This window comes from Aulonocara sp. 'chitande type north' Nkhata Bay, linkage group LG2 (assembly GCF_057382095.1).
Source record: "Aulonocara sp. 'chitande type north' Nkhata Bay isolate Kocher_YH1m ecotype deep benthic linkage group LG2, A_spYH_male_GT1.1, whole genome shotgun sequence".
NCBI lineage: Eukaryota > Metazoa > Chordata > Actinopteri > Cichliformes > Cichlidae > Aulonocara > Aulonocara sp. 'chitande type north' Nkhata Bay.
Genome location: NC_141345.1, coordinates 25,483,249 through 25,502,961, shown reverse-complemented (window position 1 = coordinate 25,502,961; position 19,713 = coordinate 25,483,249). Strand labels below are relative to the sequence as shown.

Here is a 19,713-nt window from a genome sequence, read left to right as displayed (position 1 = left end):
AGTCAGTTATAAATAAGTTGCGTAACCGTGTCGCCTCAGTGAAGACATAAAGTCAGACTATTTAAAAATGTGTTGATTATCAAAAAGTAATCCAGTGCAACCAATGATATGAAGCGAAAATGAAACCTTTATAAATAATTCCGAAATCTTTTCCCCCTAATTGTCTATATTTATTTGTGTTTGTGGGGCCAAAAAAAGAAACAAACAAACAAAAGAAAAGAAGTTGTTAAGTACAACATCAATGAAACCTGACACCAAAATTTTTAAGAATTCTTCTCTGAGGCTAATCGCTAACAGGGCACACTGGAGCCTGTTCAGACCAGCACACACACGCCTGTTTTTGAGTAAAAAACTTTGAAAGCTGCAGACTGTATCAACAAAGGCTGAACACTGAGCAGACATGGAAGCTGTAGCTGGACTGTTGTTGATGTTGTTCGGAGTTTCTCATGGTGAGCTACAAAACTTGCTTAATACCTAATCTTATAACAATGAGATGTTTTGCAGCCACGGAATCTAGTACAGTCCATAAAATAAGTTTGGAACAAAAAGAACAACAACAACAAAAGACAAATTTTTCCAGCTTGCTTGGCCTGCTTTTCTTTAAACATTAATGTGCCATTCTGAGATCATTGAATATGCAGTAAACACATATAAGTAAATACAACTATGACAAATTACCTCATTAAACAACTGTTCTATTTCATACCAGACATTTTTACTTTTTTTCTTGTAGAAAAGTACAGGCTACTTAAAACATTTGATGATGGTGTGGTAAAGCAACATGCACAGCTGCAGAGTCTAAACGCTACAGCAGCTAAATACAATTCAGACATTTGTTTTGTCGTTTGGAAAATTGCAATTTTCTAGCTATGTTTTGTAAATTTTCATCTTGATGAATATCTGCACAAGGAAACTACAGCTGCTAACTTACCCCAAACTATGTTTCAGTCACAGACCTGTATAATACGTATCTGTTCACAAATAAAAGCTTTACATTAATGGACTTAAACTGACAATCATCAGAAAATGTAACCACAGTCCTTCTGGCAGGGACTACAAACTAAAATCCACAAGTTCCCGTGGACAATTTTCAGATATATTTTTTTGCTTTCCCAGTTATTCATTGGAGACCAAAATCCTGTCACGGTATCAGAATTGATCTGTGTGTTTCTCTCAGCTCCTGTGTCCTCTGTCCTGCTGGTCTCTGAGTGTCTGTCCCAGGGAGAGATGAGGGCGTCCTGCTCCTCTGAGGGAGGGGACAGTCCTCAGTACAGCTGGACTCTAAATGGACGCACACTGACAGATGCTGAGCTCCTTTCTGGAAATAATGAGACTAACATCATCACTCTGAAACAGCACGTCTCAGGACATCTGGTCTGCTCAGTCAGTAATAACGTCAGTGATGTCTTCAAAGAAGAGAGGATATCTACCTCTGGTGAGTGAGGTCTTTGTAAATAATATCTGATAATCACTCAGCAATTGATATGCTCACTTTGTATATCTTTAGCAAATTACGTGGGTTTCTTTGCTCATAGGCTTTATTTTCATTAACTGCACTTCAGTCATCAGGACACAGATATCAGAGTGTGTGCATAAAACTAATAACACTGTGTGTACTGAACCAGCAAAGAGTTCTGTGGGTAAGGAAAAAGAAACTGCCATCAGTGATGAATCATGATGGATTAGTAAGTGAAAACTAAGTAGATCCAATGAAATCAGTTTTTTCATCTTGTGAGATTATTTTGTTATCATATGTTACCTTATATATGAGATCAAAGTAGTTGCATTATAATATGGTATGTAGTTTTAGTTTGCATTAGACCTCTGACTTAGAAGAGTGTGAAAATCATTAGATCTGTTGGATTGACCTGTATTATGTTGAATGTCTTACATTGTTTCAAAGGAGTTGTTAGGATAATGGATGTTATTTTAATCTCACTGATATCATTTACATGCACTGTTATTAGTTCATTATTACTTCATTAGTCTGCATCAGTTTATCAGCAATATATCATTGTATCATTCATCATATCATTCTTAGTAAATCGGCTACAAGGTAATTCACCACCAGCTTAGCTGTGGATCCAGATGGCCCAAAACAGAGTCAGATAAGGACACTGACCGTTTGTTGGCCGGAAACTGACACTCTCACAACTACACATTCTACACACTATTGGTTATGTTCCCAGATACAGAGGAGTAGAAACATCTGGAACATGTTGTTGTTCTTAGCCATAGAAGGACATAGAAGGAGAACTTTCTGACTGAGGGGAAGTTATCATTTCCAGTAAGGTCTGTGTGACGTCATCATGAATAATATAAAAGATATGGAGAGCCGCCGCCCGGCGGAGATCTGTGGCTGTACGCTTGTCTTCCCATGCTTCTGTCTTAGAAGTGTGTAATAAAGATCACTATTCTGACATCTACTGAGACCATGCAGTCGTTTGTCTTCTCCTCAAAACTCGAATCATGACAATCTTTTGTTGTCTTTTATCTTTGAAACATGCAATTTGTCATTGATTGGTGGTGGACTCTCAGCTCTGGTAATTTTCATAGCTGTGGGTGCAGTTATCATCTGCTCAAAGAAAAAGAAAAACGACAAACGCTTAAAACAAAACGGTAACAAACATCTTTTTTTTCTTTCTCCCATTACTCAAGTCGCTCTTTTTTGCATTTTTTAAGAAGATAAACAGAATAATTGAGCACTTTTAAATAGTTTTTTTTTATTATTCTTGCTAAGAGTTTATTGATATCTGTTATGTGTCAGTTAAATATGCAAGTATTGTTAACCAACTACCTTTAACACAAAGTGTTGGAAAGCAATTTTGCCCAGCTTTGTAAAGCTTAAAGCTCCCAAAAGAATGTTAAAAGTCATGTTTTATTTATTTATTTATCTATGTAAAATGCGAATCATTTTGCATCTTTGTGGTAAAACGAACTTTTTCCATACAGTGACATTTTTTGACTATTAGCAAACAGTTTCATAGAACATGAAAAATTCTTTAATCATTCACTGACTCTATTTGCTGCTCTGCAGAGAATGGAGATGGCCAAGAAGTCTATGCTGATGTTGGTGTTGTGGCAGGTGAAGCAAAGGGAGAAAATAGCAGAGCTGGAGTTAATCAAGTCTTTAAAATGAACTTGCCAGACTGAAACAACGGGAGATAGTTTTGTGTATGCTAACATCATAAAAAAACGCACGGTAATTTAAGCGGTCACTACTTTTACATAGACTGTATCACTCAAGAACCATAGAGGAAGGAGATGATGCCAAGATGCCTAGAGGTCTTTCAGTTAATGCGATTTCCCATCAAGGATCATACTTATTGATTTATTAATTTATCTTATTTTTACTGTATTGTACAAAATGGTTCTGTTGTTAGGGAACCTCTACATTTACTGCTACACTACTACTGTGACTGTTTTCCACAAATTTTAAAATAATTAAATTTAAAATAATTTAAATCATTACATTTTGTAAAAAATTCAGTGCAGAAAAACTTTTGGTCATTGATAAAAGATCCGAACGCCCACAGCTGACTTTTCAGTCACAGAAGAAGAGAACACTTTATATTAAAGTTTTGTGGTTGTATTTTTTCTTTGATATCTGCACAATGCATTTTACAGTCGAAACAAAAATAATTTCCTAACTTATTTAAGTACGGTTGTGGTGGGCCGTGGTAAGCGGTGTCACTGCAGGGGAGGGAGCACCTGAACAGCATCCGCAATCACCCTTCACCAGCTTAAAGTCTGTGTTCTAACTGTTGTCGTTGCTGTTGGTGGTGATGTGTGTGGCTGACAGCTGTAGAGCTGCAGCCATGTGTTTGTGACAGCAACCGTGAGAGAGTAAAAGTGTCAATAAAGTATGCTGAAAAGCATGTTCATGTATGAATCATAGAACAGTTTAGTTCAAATTTATGTAACATTACTTCATAATGTATGTCATCTCAAGAAACATTACACAATAAAACCTGCCAGTATTATATATTTGAATCTCAGACTGTCAGATTTGATTTTTTATTATAGAGATCACAATAACAATATTGATTATATTCTGTCATTTAGGGAAGTTACGTGATCTGCATCTTGTCAACTTAATTGTATTTTCAATTAGCTCAGAGCCAGTTTACCACAGAACCCTTTACGTAAGAAGATCTTTGACACTGTATTTGTCATGGTCCTGGGCCATGTGGGCCCAGTACTCTTAGTTTCTTGTATTTTTGTATTTCGTTCCTTATTTAGGTCATGTTTCCTGAGTTGTCCTGTTATGTTGTTCCTTATTTGACTTCCCCTTGTGACTTTTATCCCCTGTGTGCCCCTCTATGTATCTGTGAGCCCTCATCTCCCCTCCTTGTGTTTCATTCCATGTTTCCCCAGCCCACTATGCCTGTGCTCTCTCTCTCCTCCTGTTTGCACCTCTGTGTACTTCCTGTTTTACTTTGACAGTCTCCCGTCAGTGTTGTTTACTCCTGCCATGTCTTGTTATGTTTATCTGTGTCAGCTGTGTTCCCATGTGTGGCCACTTCCCCTGATCATCCCTCTTGTGTATTTAGTCTCTGTGTTTCATGTAGTCTGTGTCGCGTCGTCTGTGTTCTCACCCCCATGTTTTCACGATCAGTCTTTTGTGATCATCTTCGTCTCAGAGTTCTCTTAGTTTGTCACAGTATTAGTTTTCCCAGTTTAGTTATAGTTTAGCCACGCTATCCCTGCTGTGTTTGTATTCCTGGTCTTCAGTCATATTAAAGGCTCGCTTTCTGTTAAACTCACTCCCGTCTACTCACTTGTGTACGCTCCTGGGTCCATTACACACACCACCGCACGGCCTGCCTCTGCAGACCGTGACAGTATTACAATCTCAGTCTCAATTCAAATATCATCTGTAGCATCCAGTCGAACTGAGAAGGCCAGAACTGATGGTTGTTGAATGACCTTTATTATTCCTTGCCGTGTATCAGACAACGAACCAACGTAAGAGCTAGACAAACAAATAAAACAATTACCATATTATTCATGTAACAGCATCTTAACCGCTCGTTACGCTGGTCTAACCGTTTTCTATTAAACTATATAATACTTATTATGCATTTCAGATTGCTCAAATTAAATCATATACATTACAAACCTTGTTCCCCTGTCGACTGTAGCTAGAACCATTCGTTTTTGTACAATTTAACCATATTCTTCTCTCCCTTTTCTCCGTTAGCATTAGTTTTCCGTTTTCTTCCGTCTTTTTTGTACATCAAGTTTTTTACCGTTACATCATTCACTTCCGGTCACACAGGAAGTTACCAGAATAAAAGCACAAATGTTATATTACGTGAATATGCGCTAGCTTTACATATCCGCCGTTACACTCCCACCAAATTATTTGCTGTTACAAACAAAATAAAACACAAATAATTTCTAAACAGGTAACTTAACAATGATAATACCTTTGTATATGCAACAACTAATTCTCATTGCATTTTAACTGCTTAATGCATCTTACTTTTCACAACTTTCTAACAGTAGAATCAACTTATGAACTGGGCGTTCCACTGTAGACATCCTTTGCAAATGTTCACCCTTTTTACTAAGGTTTCTGTCTGCAAAGGTTACTTTGACCTTTCTCACAAGTCCATCTTCGTCTGTTATGGTGTCCACAACCCTACCAAGTCTCCATTGGGATCGTGGCAGTATTTCTTCCTTGTCCATCACTATGTCACCTACTTGCATATTCCTTTTAGCAAACAAGAAAGAGCAACATAATAAAAAAAAAACAGCACCATCACAATAAACTAGCTAGCAGTAGATATCAGTAGATACTAAATAATAAACGATATTGTGCAGCACGCAAGATAGACAGCGCACAATGTGCTTTGAGGCAGCAGCCAAGAAAGCTGTAGTCCGCGTCTGTGAATACCCGTGTGTACACCTGTGTGCATACCTGTGTTGATCAGCATGCTTGTATTCCAAAGGTTTCTCCATGTAACGATCTGCTAGGGAGTGTGGGGGGGCCACAGCCCCGTCCTCCAGGGTATGAAGCAGGTATGGAGAGATCAAAACTCCAGACATCCAGAGGCCCCCAGAACACAAGAGACCAAGGAAGACCAACAGAGGGGCAGCCGCGCCACTGTCCCAGTAAGAGCTGAGGAGAGTCCCAGATGAGGGCTCACTCAGCAGCCGCGGAGCAGAAGCCAGGGGGAGTTGCAGTGACGCGCCCGTGAGCTCCGCCGGCAGCCAGCTGTGCCTGAGTGACCGAGCCCCAGGCCGAGAGGCCGGGGGCACCCCACCTCCGAAGTGGCCCGAGCGAGCCCCAGGCTCCAGGCCCCGATAAGCGGCCGCCAAGGAGTGAGTCGGTGTGTACCCGGACGGCCATCCCCAGACACAAAGAACCACCAACGCACTGATACCTGAGGGAGTCCGCCACTGGCAGAGGAAGTGGTGGTGGGTGGAGATAGGCCTCCAAACCTTGGAGGGCCTGAGATGTCCCCAGAGAGGTGGTGTCTGATACCCAACCTGACATATAGACACAGACATACAGGCACACACAGACACAAACATCCATTCCCACCCTCATGCTCTCATATGCACTCACTCCACACTCAACCAACGTGGAGACAGACATAAAGAGACGCTGTACACACGATCACACTCCCCAAGCGTACTCTACGAACCGGGTCTAGGTACCCTTGCCCCTGGAGGGGGGAACTGTACCCAGACCCAGGTGGTGTTACCCTTTTCCCTGCGGTGGGGAGAGGCAGACCGCCCCGACTCCGCAGCAGCAGGGAGGCCCCACACTCCAGACCGCAGTCGGACGGCCAACTCCTCCTAGCCCCCCCGCTCCAGCAGGCCGCAGAGAATGGGGGTGAGAGAAGACTCCAAACCTCCCTCCACCCGCTCATTGTAGTGTTGATGCATGTGTGCTCTAAGGTGCAATTAAAACCCAGGAGGGCATGGAGCTACCTGCCAGAGAGCAGCAGGTAAGCGCATGGTCCCTCCTGCTAGCCCTCAATGTCTACGTGTATTTAAAATTGAGAGGTGGGCAACGACAACGCCAGGGGTGAGGTGTACACCCTGATGGTAATTTGGACTCCGTGTATCGTGCCCACCCCCAAGATCCTATATGTATGTGTAATGAGAGTGTGAGTAATGTGAATGTCTAAGTTGTGGGATAAAATTGAGGCAGAGGCAGCCAGAAGGGGACGGGGGGACGGGGGTAGCCTCCTCTGCACCCTGGTGACATACCCCTACTCCAAGGCCCTGCATGTGTGGGTGGTTGTGGTGGAGCGGGAAGAGGGAGGCAGCTGGAGATGGGGAGGGAAGGAAGGGAGGGGCAGGTGACCCCAGTAGGCACTCCCATACTCCGCGACCCGCCAGGGAAAGGGGGCCCAGGCCCATCCAGACCGGGGCCCAGTGCAGCAGTGCCCCCCGGCCCCACAGAGCCCGGGACAGTCCACCCAAGCCCACCACAGAGAAAACTGCACCCACCCCACCATCCACTCATCTTCCAGATTACATGAGACAATAGACGCCCAGGCTGAGATCTTCCTCCACCTCTCCTGTATCTCCCCCTCCTGCAGAGAGTTCCTGAGGAGAGGAAAGCTCCTTTATATGATTTGTATGAATTTGTGTGTGAAATAATTTACAAATCAACATCTGATAATCAATGGGAAAATTTATTATGCAAACTTCAGCAACACTGAAAACTTCAACAAAAAAAGAAAACATAACAGAACATATGAAATATGAACACATTTGAAACCAAAATATCCAGGCTTTGGATACGTGATTGATCCAAAGCCCTCAAGACTTTGAGAGGATAGATCTCTTTCTCTATCGCTCGCTCTCTCTCTCTCTCTCTCTCTCTCTCTCTCTCTCTCTCTCTCTCTCTGTGCGTGTGTGTGTTTGTTGTGTGCATGCGTGCGTGTGTGTTTGCCTTCCTTCATTTCCAGCAGCAGGCCAGCAGGTCCTGCATCATGCAATAATGTGAAACTTTTGATAGCATTAAAACAAGCACATTAATTTAGTTGTTCAGTAAATTGTCCTTGAATTTTATCAGTTTATGTTGGTAAGCTTTTTTGACATTTTGATGACAGATTGTTTTAGGGAACAAGGGTTACCTTCAGTATGAAGAGAGATGAGATTTCCTGCTGGGGCTTTACAGAGGTGTTACTGTTGTGCATAGATAAGTTCTGTATTTAGCGGAATTCATTAGTCATTACTTATTTCTGTCTATGACACATTTCTTGCTCTTGCAATAGTGTGACTTTGTTGTACATTTCTGGGGGACTGGTGTACTACACTCGCACCAGATAGCCTGTAAGGATGGGTGTTTATTATCATACAGAAAAGGGTTAATTTACATGATCACACTCTGTGTACTTGACAAAACTGACAAGGTTAATGTAAATGATGAACAATTCTGTCTCAACGGGAGATTTATTGTAAACGAAATTTATTTTATGTAAATTTACTCTTAACTATTGTGTTTACACATTTTCGAACTGTAGAACTAGATCTTGGTTTGTGTAAATATATACGATTTTTTTCACAATTTTCAGCTTTCTGATCCTCCTAATATTAAGACTTTTTTTATTGTCCTCTTGGCAAAATTTCATTTATGTAGTAGAGACTTTAGAATTAAAAGGGTCTTGCCAAAAGAAAAGAGCATTTAGATGTTTGTCACTGCTATTCAGGGTGATCTTGTAAGAAAATAAATTTTAGTTAGCTTCACAAAAATAGTGAAGGTCCTACAAAATGTATATATCATTTCTAAGCTCAATAGATTTTGAACTAATTATGTAAAAAAATAAAAAATAAAACAGGCCTGTTAGTTTTCTTTCTGGTCGGGAGACAAGGAGGAACTTAAGAAAGTCCAAAAGGATCTTAAATACAAGATCCGAGAAGGCGAGGAGTGCTTAAGGAGGAAGATGGAAAACCAACTCCAACAGAAAAACGTCAGAGAAGTCTGGAGGAACATGAAAAAAATCTCTGGACACTTCCAGGACAATGGAGGAGCCACAGTGTCTGCTGGCTGGGGGTGGGCTAACGACTTGAATCTGTTTTTTAACAGATTTGACAATGGCCCACTTATCACCTCTCCCACCCCCCAGGTTCCATTAACCCCCCTCCAGTTGCAGCCCTGAGCCTGGAGAGGGTTCCTGAACTGTGGAAGACTTTCTGTGTGGTTCTGGTGCCAAAAATCGCACACCCCAGGGAGCCCAACCACTTCAGGCCTGTTGCCTTGACTTCTCATCTGATGAAGACCATGGAAAGGCTCAACCTGCACCACCTTCGGCCACTGGTGGGCTCAGTGTTGGACCCCCTGCAGTTTGCCTACCGGTCTGGAATTGGGGTGGATGACGCTGACATCTACCTGGTACACCGATCCCTCTCTCACTTAGAGCAGGCGGGGAGCACTGTGAGGATCATGTTTTTGACTTCTCCAGTGCTTTCAACACCATCCAACCTGCACTACTGAGAGGGAAGCTGGAGGGAGCCGGAGTAGGCAAACAGCTGACTGCATGGACCATCGACTACCTTACCAACAGACCACAGTATGTGAGGCTCCATGACTGTGTGTCCGAGGTGGTAATCTGCATCACGGGGGCAGCACGGGGGCACCACAGGGCACGGTTCTCTCCCCTTTCCTGTTCAGCCTTTACACTTCAGACTTCTGTTATAATTCGGACGATTGCCATATACAGAAGTTCTCAGATGATACAGCCATCATTGGATGCGTATCAGACGGGAATGATCAGGAATACAGGGGGTCATCAGTGACTTTGTTGGCTGGTGTGAGACCAACGTACTCCAAATCAACGCCGGCAAGACAAAGGAGATGATCATAGACTTCAGGAGGAAGTCACCCCCTACAACACCGGTGAACATCCAAGGGAAAGACATTGAGATAGTGGACTCTTATAAGTACCTGGGTGTTCACCTCAACAATAAACTGGATTGGACTACAAATACAGACGTCCTGTATAAGAAGGGCCAGAGTCGACTCCACCTGCTGAGGAGACTGAGGTCCTTCAGAGTCTGCAGGACTCTGTCTGTTAAGGACATTCTATGACACTGTGGTAGCATCTTTTCTATGCAGTGTCCTGCTGGGGGAGTGGATGCACGGACAGGGACAGGAGCAGGATTGACAAACTGGTGCGGAGGTCTAGCTCCGTGCTGGGATGTCCCCTGGAGTCTGTGGAGGTGGTTGGTGAGGGGAGGATGTTAGTAAAGCTGACATCCATCATGAACAACCCACATCACCCACTGCATGAGTATGTGAGTGGGCTGAGCAGCTCCTTTAGTCAGAGACTGAAACACCCTCGCTGCAGGAAGGAGCACTTTCGCAGATCATTCATCCCAACAGCAGTTAGACTCTATAACTGCTCAATCACGATGTCATAAGTCACAGGACACTGTGAACATCCACGGTCACCACTTCATGCATAATGGACCTTCCATGTGTATGGACATGTGCACGTATATATGTATGTATATGTATACATATGTATATTTAGTGTGTACATGTGTGTGTGTACATGTCTATAAATAGGAATAGTAGTGGTACAATAGCTATATCAAGCTATATAGTTTATGTCTTCCATATTTCCAACCATATCCATAATCACATACTGTGTATGCTACCATTGTATATAGTGTATTATCTTACTTTTTTTCACTGATTGTACTTATTTATATTTTTGTATTTCCTTCTGATATCTGTACCTGAGCTGAGGTGACGCAAAAATTTCCCCGTTGTGGGATCAATAAAGTCTTATCTTATCTTATCTTATCTTATCTTATCTTATCTTATCTTATCTTATCTTATCTTATCTTAGTTCAAAGTAGGTGTGTTTAAAAGCCCAGTACTACTTGAACAGTTTCACTGCACCTCCCTCAAAGTGCTAGCTTCTATCTCTGCTCTGTAATGCAGGAAGTACTCATGTATGTGTGTCTTTTCTCGCAGATGAGTTGTTCCCAGTTCCAGTTGAGTGCTCATAAGTGGGTCACTGCCTGCTGCTGTGTGCATCCATTAAATTGTAAGTGAATCATGTATGTCCTTATTTCCTTTATGACAATTATTCTGTTAATGTTTACCATCACTCCAAGTGTTTACTGAAGCAAGTAAGAGATTAAATGTTTTTGATTTAATAAAGTCAAAAGACGTCTTCTTACTTTTAAGTAAAAATTAAAACTAATCACAAAATTGTAATGCTTGCTTTAACTTGTGAAGAGGGCAGTTTAATTACATTTGCAATACAAGATTCATATGGCATATTACAGCTGCATAAATTTAGATGAGCTAAATTTGTCTTCTTTACAACAATACTGTAGGCAAGTTTGATTATTTGTGAGTCATGCAGCTAAATGTTTTTATTGAATTCAGCCTGCTTTGATAGATACGAGGATTCAATGTTTTAATATTATCTAGACAACATTACTTCACAGTTCCATGTTGTGGCAATGATTTGCGTAATTTTAACAAGCTGGTTTTTCCTTGGTTATTTACATTTTATTTGTTCTACACTTTTTTATTTCCTTTACTTTCAGAAAGAAAACTCATCCAAACCTACAAACATGTAAACCTGTAAAGAGTGCTAAGGAATACAACTCTACCAAACAGGAAGTTCTGGACTATTTGTGAATTAACTTATCACATTACATTGTCTGTTCTTCCTTAAAAAGGACATGTGAAAAATATTTGATTGACATGCTTTGAAAGTGTCATCCTACAGAGTTGTCTAGAGACTCAGTTTTGCTGATGTAACTAGAACAGGGATAGAAAAGTAAGATGTGTATGTAAATGTACCCATATGGAAAAGATATATATAAATCTTATAAAGTTTGTATCTGTCTTGTGTAAAACTTATATGAAATGCATACAAGAGTGAAAACAGATATAAGATCCCTTGAAAAATCATATAAATGAAACTTGTATGTTTTGGATACTTCCTAAAACAATATATGAAAGTAATGAGAAAGTGGCCACTTTCATGAGTAAATCATATAAGCCTTATATGATTCACTATATGAAGTAGGCTACATCTTATGTAAGTGTTTTATAAGTTTTTACTATTTCTTTTCCATATGGGTATGCTGAAAAATCTAAAACAGTAAACAACAGTATATACTTTATACTGATTTATACCCAGCTTTGTTCATCATTTTCTTCAGTCATTTTTAAAGATTAAAATCACAACGTGGCTTAATGAAGAGTATGGAGCAGTTTCTTATCATTGTGCTTGTGGCAGGGGGAATTCATGGTAAGATCATCTTCATAAAGAAGCCAAGCATTAGTATTTGTAGTGTGAATAATTTCAGCTCATGTTCATGTGACTGCATCTTTCCCAGCTCACGTTTCAGTTGATGAGACTACATGTGACCTCAGGACGAACACATGCCCATGCTCTCCTCTTCTTAAAGGAACTGTGTATATCCAAGTGATGACTGATGCTAGTGGCCGTGAACTGAAGTGTTTGAAGGTGCTTCCCATGGTGAACATAACTGTGTTCAATATAAAGAAAGAAAAAATAACAACAGACAAGGAATTTAACAACAGACTACAGTTTATAATCAAGAACGGGACACTCAAGATCACAAACGTGAGGAGGAATGATTCAGGTCAATACAGCATTGAGGTCTTTAATTCAAATGGAGTCCAAGAGAAAAACATTCTTTTCACCCTGGATGTTAAAGACGATAGCAAAATTAAAGGTATGTTTTGAAACTTACTCGTGATTTTATATTGTAAAGTTAAAGTTAATTGTTCATGGTTTCTTGTTTGTTATTGTTACTATCACTAAGCCTCTGCATTTGTGTCCTCTCTGCTAAACGCGATCTGTGCCTGCAGATCATGACAGGTTAATCTCACTACAATAGGTTATTATTCTTATCAGTGATTAAGTCTTAAATTTTATACTTTGAAGCTACACTGAAACTTTCCACTTGGTCAGTGAGTATTATTATTAGCTGCACTAAATGAGGGCATTAACCTGTGTGGTAAATATGGTTCTTTCATAGGAAATATACAGTGGTTTAACAGAAGTGTGTGTTTTCATGAGTCTTTAACAGTATCTGCTGTGGTGTGGTATGGAGAGGTTTAGCAAATAGTAAGAATAGGAACAATAAACTGCATTTGCATAGCACTTTTCTTAACAATGTGGATTACAGAAAGAATGAAAAAGATTTGATGATAAGTGTCAAGGGTAGACATTTGTTCCAACACAAGTAAGAGAAATGAGACAACTGCAGACCGACTCAGAGTGTAATTAGAAAACGTGCGCACGGGTGAATGTCTCTCTGAGAAGACACACACACCGAGCACAGGCTCGCTTGCTTTATTTATAAGGAAAAAATGGGTTACATAGTACTTCCTCTTTTAACTGTCAGGGAAGAGGTTAAACATTAAATCAGCTTATCTGATCTTTCACACACTGGGATAAGAATACAGAAGTATATCATGCTTTATCTGACATCACAGACACTAAAGGAAAAGAATGCATCATTATATCATGCTGTCAAACATTTCAGACACTTAGGTAAGGAATGCATCAGTTTTCCTTTAACAATAGACTTGGTTAGGTGATTCTTCAACAATAGGCTTGGTTATGTGAAAATATATGAACACACAAAATATAAGGCATACTTGGTTAAAATATAAGATTTACTTGGTTAGAATATAAGGCTTACTTGATTATATTGTATTATAGAGATTTGGTTATAATGTATAATGTAGAAAATCTCTAACAATAAGAAAAAGAGTTTTTAACATCTAAATTGGGGTTAGTTATTAAGTATTAAAATTCAATCGCAATGTTAACTGTGTGATTATCATTGAAAAACACGGAGAGTGTATATCTCAACTGACTGATATAGACTGATTTTATCTATTTGTAACGTGATGCCTCAGGCTCATAATAAATTGGCTCATTTCACATTAGGCTCTTCTGTGTTACGTTGTTTTCTTTTTTTTTTTTTCTTTCTTTTTTTTTTGTGTCCCGTTTGGATCTTTAGCCATCAGAATTGTTGTCTTAAGGCCAAGAAAGATGCCAAGCGGATTTATTTTACCAAGTGGTTCATCATGGCCTTGCCATATTGGTCCATTTGATTGACCTTTATTATAATTATGAATTTATTTTATTTTCAGTTGCTACAAACGGGACAGGACAGGGAGAAAGAATGAAAGAAAGAGAGGGAGAGAAAGAAAACCAAAGGGGAGAAGAGACGGTGAGAAGGGGGGGAAGAAAGAAAAAAAAAACAAAAAAAAAACAAACACCTGGGTCATCTGTATGGAGAAAAAAAACAGAAGAGAAAGCAAACAACAAAGAGCAACATAATTTAAAAAAACGGCACCATCACAATAAACTAGCTAGTAGTAGATATCAGTAGATACTAAATAATAAACGATATTGTGCAGCACGCAAGATAGACAGCGCACAATGTGCTTTGAGGCAGCAGCCAAGAAAGGTGTAGTCCGCGTCTGTGAATACCCGTGTGTACACCTGTGTGGATCAGCATGCTTGCATTCCAAAGGTTTCTCCATGTAACGATCTGCTAGGGAGTGTGGGGAGCCACAGCCCCGTCCTCCAGGGTATGAAGAAGGTATGGAGGAGATCAAAACTCCAGACATCCAGAGGCCCCCAGAACACAAGAGACCAAGGAAGACCAACAGAGGGGCAGCCGCGCCCCAGATGAGGGGAGTCCCAGATGAGGGCTCACTCAGCAGCCGCGGAGCAGAAGCCAGGGGGAGTTGCAGTGACGCGCCCGTGAGCTCCGCCGGCAGCCAGCTGTGCCTGAGTGACCGAGCCCCAGGCCGAGAGGCCGGGGGCACCCCACCTCCGAAGTGGCCCGAGCGAGCCCCAGGCTCCAGGCCCCGATAAGCGGCCGTCAAGGAGTGAGCCGGTGTGTACCCGGACGCCCACCCCCACACACAAAGAACCACCAACGCACCGATACCTGAGGGAGTCCGCCACTGGCAGGGGAAGTGGTGGTAGGTGGAGATAGGCCTCCAAACCTTGGAGGGCCTGAGATGTCCCCAGAGAGGTGCCGTCTGATTACGTTGTTTTCGAAGAGCACAATCTTCGTTACAGTCAAAGTTAAACAAAAAAATGTAGGACATAATTTATGTAATATAATAATCAATTAACTATTTATTAACCAAAATAGGTAAATTTTAGTTGTTTTATTTTTAAATTGATTTCTTATAATCTTGCAAAGGAGTTGTACCAATGAGAATACAAATTGTTTTTGCAACATTATTTAAACTGTGACAGTAAAGCTGCAAGTAGCTTATAAAAATTGTGTTTTTAATAAACTCTGTGTAGAATAACTATACATATATATGTTGTTAGATCTTACAGGAGGAGAAACCAGAAAGACCACAGGAAAATTTCTTTTCATTTCACTGTTTGTTTGTTAGGATTAAATACTAGAAGTACTTGGTTGATTTTAGTAAAAAATCTGGTTTGGATTGAAATGCATCCACACACCACTCTGCACCTCAAAAATGATACTTGGTGTGCACAGCTAAGAATGTGTTTCACACTTTCTACTTATCATTTAGTTAACAATTTTTCAAAAATTACATCATTTCAACAGTAATTTACAGTTAAAGTAAATAATGGCAGTGACAAGGTGGACCCAAGTGCAGACACACAAAGACAGAAAACTTAATCTTAACAGAAAACTAGCCGTTTATTAAGGCTGGAAAAAATAATACAAACACACACACACACACACACACACACACACATATATATATATATACAGGGAGTGCAGAATTATTAGGCAAATGAGTATTTTGTCCACATCATCCTCTTCATGCATGTTGTCTTACTCCAAGCTGTATAGGCTCGAAAGCCTACTACCAATTAAGCATATTAGGTGATGTGCATCTCTGTAATGAGAAGGGGTGTGGTCTAATGACATCAACACTCTATATCAGGGGGCACCCTGCATAATTATTAAGCAACGTCCTTTCCTTTGGCAAAATGGGTCAAAAGAAGGACTTGACAGGCTCAGAAAAGTCAAAAATAGTGAGATATCTTGCAGAGGGATGCAGCAGTCTCAAAATTGCAAAGCTTCTGAAGCGTGATCATCGAACAATCAAGCGTTTCATTCAAAATAGTCAACAGGGTCGCAAGAAGTGTGTGGAAAAACCAAGGCGCAAAATAACTGCCCATGAACTGAGAAAAGTCAAGCGTGCAGCTGCCAAGATGCCACTTGCCACCAGTTTGGCCATATTTCAGAGCTGCAACATCACTGGAGTGCCCAAAAGCACAAGGTGTGCAATACTCAGAGACATGGCCAAGGTAAGAAAGGCTGAAAGACGACCACCACTGAACAAGACACACAAGCTGAAACGTCAAGACTGGGCCAAGAAATATCTCAAGACTGGTTTTTCTAAGGTTTTATGGACTGATGAAATGAGAGTGAGTCTTGATGGGCCAGATGGATGGGCCCGTGGCTGGATTGGTAAAGGGCAGAGAGCTCCAGTCCGACTCAGACGCCAGCAAGGTGGAGGTGGAGTACTGGTTTGGGCTGGTATCATCAAAGATGAGCTTGTGGGGCCTTTTCGGGTTGAGGATGGAGTCAAGCTCAACTCCCAGTCCTACTGCCAGTTTCTGGAAGACACCTTCTTCAAGCAGTGGTACAGGAAGAAGTCTGCATCCTTCAAGAAAAACATGATTTTCATGCAGGACAATGCTCCATCACACGCGTCCAAGTACTCCACAGCGTGGCTGGCAAGAAAGGGTATAAAAGAAGAAAGACTAATGACATGGCCACCTCGTTCACCTGATCTGAACCCCATTGAGAACCTGTGGTCCATCATCAAATGTGAGATTTACAAGGAGGGAAGACAGTACACCTCTCTGAACAGTGTCTGGGAGGCTGTGGTTGCTGCTGCACGCAATGTTGATGGTGAACAGATCAAAACACTGACAGAATCCATGGATGGCAGGCTTTTGAGTGTCCTTGCAAAGAAAGGTGGCTATATTGGTTGCTGATTTGTTTTATTTGTTTTTGAATGTCAGAAATGTATATTTGTGAATGTGGAGATGTTATATTGGTGTCACTGGTAAAAATAAATAATTGAAATGGGTATATATTTGTTTTTTGTTAAGTTGCCTAATAATTATGCACAGTAATAGTCACCTGCACACACACACTATAATTTTCACAGTCCTCTGTGAAGATTTGAAATATTGAAAGATTTATGATTTTCCAGCAAATTCTTTAAATGTTCATCTTGAAAAAACGTAAATACCGTAAATGCTTGTTTGCATTGTGTGCACTTCAACAAACAGTAACCTGAAAACCGTAATTCCTGTTTTAGTTAAACATCTGCAAATACTAAAAAAATATAATAAAAAAAATAAGCAGTCATTCTTGTCAGGACTGAATAATCAAAATTGTCAATTTTGCTTCTATTTACTTTTTATTCACAGGTATGAAAACTTGTGTCGGCAGACAGGATGGAACTAAGTGCTATGGAGCTTTGGGAGGAACTGTGGAGATTCAACTGGGCAGCATCTCAGAAATGTTCAATGTGAAAAAAAATTATAATAGCACAGAACATAGACTTTGTTTTCTCAGTAATGGAACGTTTAGGATCAATAACCTGAGCAGGAATGACAGTGCTAATTATACCCTTCAAACCTTTGATTCACGTGGAGAAAGTTCAGTCGAGTGGACTTTACAGTTGTTTATTCAAGGTATTTTTTCTGTTCTGTTGGCAAACTAAATAATATATCACAAAATATCAAATACATGTATTTTGTTCTTTCCCTGTTTCTTTTTAGAGACTATAAAACATGACAGAGATTCTGATTTAAAATCTAAACTCATCTGTGTGTGTTTCTCTCAGCTCCTGTTTCCTCTGTCCTGCTGCTCTCTGAGTGTCTGTCCCAGGGAGAGATGAGGGTGTCCTGCTCCTCTCAGGGAGGGGACAGTCCTCAGTACAGCTGGACTCTGGATGGACGCTCACTGTCAGATGCTGAGCTCCTTTCTGTAAATAATGAGAGTAACATCATCACTCTGAAACAGCACGTCTCAGGACATCTGGTCTGCTCAGTCAAGAACAACGTCAGTAATGTCTCCAAAGAAGAGAGGATATCTACCTGTGGTGAGTGAGAACACTGTAAGTAGTGAATCATCAACTAATTTGACGTAAGTTCCCAGTAATCCAGCTAATAGTAGTCTTGAGAGATTGACAAAAGACACCAACTGGTCTTCTTCAGATATTTGTACTGCACTCTGCTACACAAGGTACCTAGAGCTGAGGTCGGCCTACTGAAAGATCTAAACAAGGTCACATTCCTGTCAGTCAGTAGTAATGTCTGCAGAATTCAATACTTGTTTTTCATGTGTTTGTTTAAGTATTCTTTAATTTATCTAAATTAAATATTAGATTAATCCCATCAGTCAATAATATTGACTTAACAATTATAAAGTAAAACTAACTTTAATGAAGTGGATTTGTTGATGTCCCCTCTCTTTTGCCATAAAAACACACGTTGACTTGTTTGTTTTTTTATTTCTTTTATTTCAGTAGCAGGAATGTTACCATTGATGGGTGGTGTTCTCTCACCACTGATAATTGTCTTAGTTGTGGGTGTAGCAGTCATCTTCGCTTGGAGAAAAAAACAAAACAACAAGGGTACAAAACATGAAGGTAAAAAAAAAAAAATCATTTTTACTCACTTTACTCACTGCAATTTTTATTGCAGTTAAGTGGGATTTTGCTCTTTTTATAATTACACAGAACAATTTTTGCTTTTACTGTTTTTGAAATAAACCATTTTGATTCTTTGCCAAGAGTTTGTTGATACCTCTGCCATAAAAAGCCAGAAGTGAGCATTATTAAAAGTCATATTCTTGGGTGCATTTTGGTCAGAATCAGTGAAACAATTTCCATTTTCAGTTTGCAAAAGAAATGATGGTAAACTTTAAGAAATCAAGTTTGATAAAAACTCAAACAATTATTTTAATGACTCACTGATGTTACTTTATTCTTCTTGCTTCTCTGCAGAGGAAGATGACCAGGCAATAATGTATGCTGATGTTAGGTTTATGCAACAGCACGGGGGGCAAGTTGCGCAAAGAGTGGAGATAGAGGTGGAGGCAGAGTATGCCCGTGTCAATTCTTCAAAGTGACCTTGGCACACGCCAAGGTTCATAAAATCAAGGGATGTCAATCAGTTAAATAGGTGCTTTTACATAGACTGCACCACTGAAGGTCCACCGAGGGAGGAGGTGATGTCAAGATACCCCAAGATGAGGTCTTTCATACAATGTAATTTCCCATCACACAAATCATCAAAGCTCATAAAATCTTGTCTTTCTAACTTTCACTGTTTTCCAAATTATACCACGACATATGTGTATCCTGTATTAGGTTACCGCTAGGTTTGACTATAGTACTGTAAATGTTTTTTGTAAACAAAGGTTATGACTGTAATATAACATAAAATGAATTTCAATAGTAGTAATAGTTTCAATAGTAGTAATAACATTATTAATAATGTATTGTCATCAGTCTGGATCCAGGGATGGCAAATTTTCAACACTGTGGCAATAACCTAGGATATAGTTTAATACACATTTTAAATGTTTTGAGCCTCAGCCTCAGTACAAATATCAAGGAAATGTTCAAAGCCAGAATAACATTTATGCAGTTCAACTCTGCTTCTAAAATCACACGGTTGTTGTTGTTGTTGTTGTTTTGTT

The 19,713-nt window shown here is 40.2% G+C and overlaps 1 protein-coding gene across 1 annotated transcript; it reads left to right on the top strand.

Annotated features, from left to right (window-relative positions):
* Positions 1 to 1,294: 1,294 nt before the first annotated feature.
* LOC147337925 (uncharacterized) lies at positions 1,295 to 19,393 on the top strand. Its single transcript, XM_086312972.1, has 8 exons — positions 1,295 to 1,435; positions 10,952 to 11,024; positions 11,536 to 12,248; positions 12,337 to 12,699; positions 17,433 to 17,699; positions 17,852 to 18,109; positions 18,536 to 18,658; positions 19,016 to 19,393. Exons 3-8 carry the CDS (start codon positions 12,194 to 12,196, stop codon positions 19,138 to 19,140), a joined length of 1,191 nt encoding a protein of 396 aa, XP_086169098.1. The 5' UTR covers positions 1,295 to 1,435; positions 10,952 to 11,024; positions 11,536 to 12,193; the 3' UTR covers positions 19,141 to 19,393.
* Positions 19,394 to 19,713: the final 320 nt, after the last annotated feature.

What these genes read in the sequence shown, in the direction of transcription:
- LOC147337925 (XM_086312972.1), top strand. Translation starts at nt 12,194, where the DNA reads ATGAAGAGTATGGAGCAGTTTCTTATCATTGTGCTTGTGGCAGGGGGA. An exon ending in AGAGAGGATATCTACCTGTG is followed by an intron (nt 18,110 to 18,535) that starts GTGAGTGAGAAC and finishes CTTTTATTTCAG; the next exon opens with TAGCAGGAATGTTACCATTG. An exon ending in CAAGGGTACAAAACATGAAG is followed by an intron (nt 18,659 to 19,015) that starts GTAAAAAAAAAA and finishes GCTTCTCTGCAG; the next exon opens with AGGAAGATGACCAGGCAATA.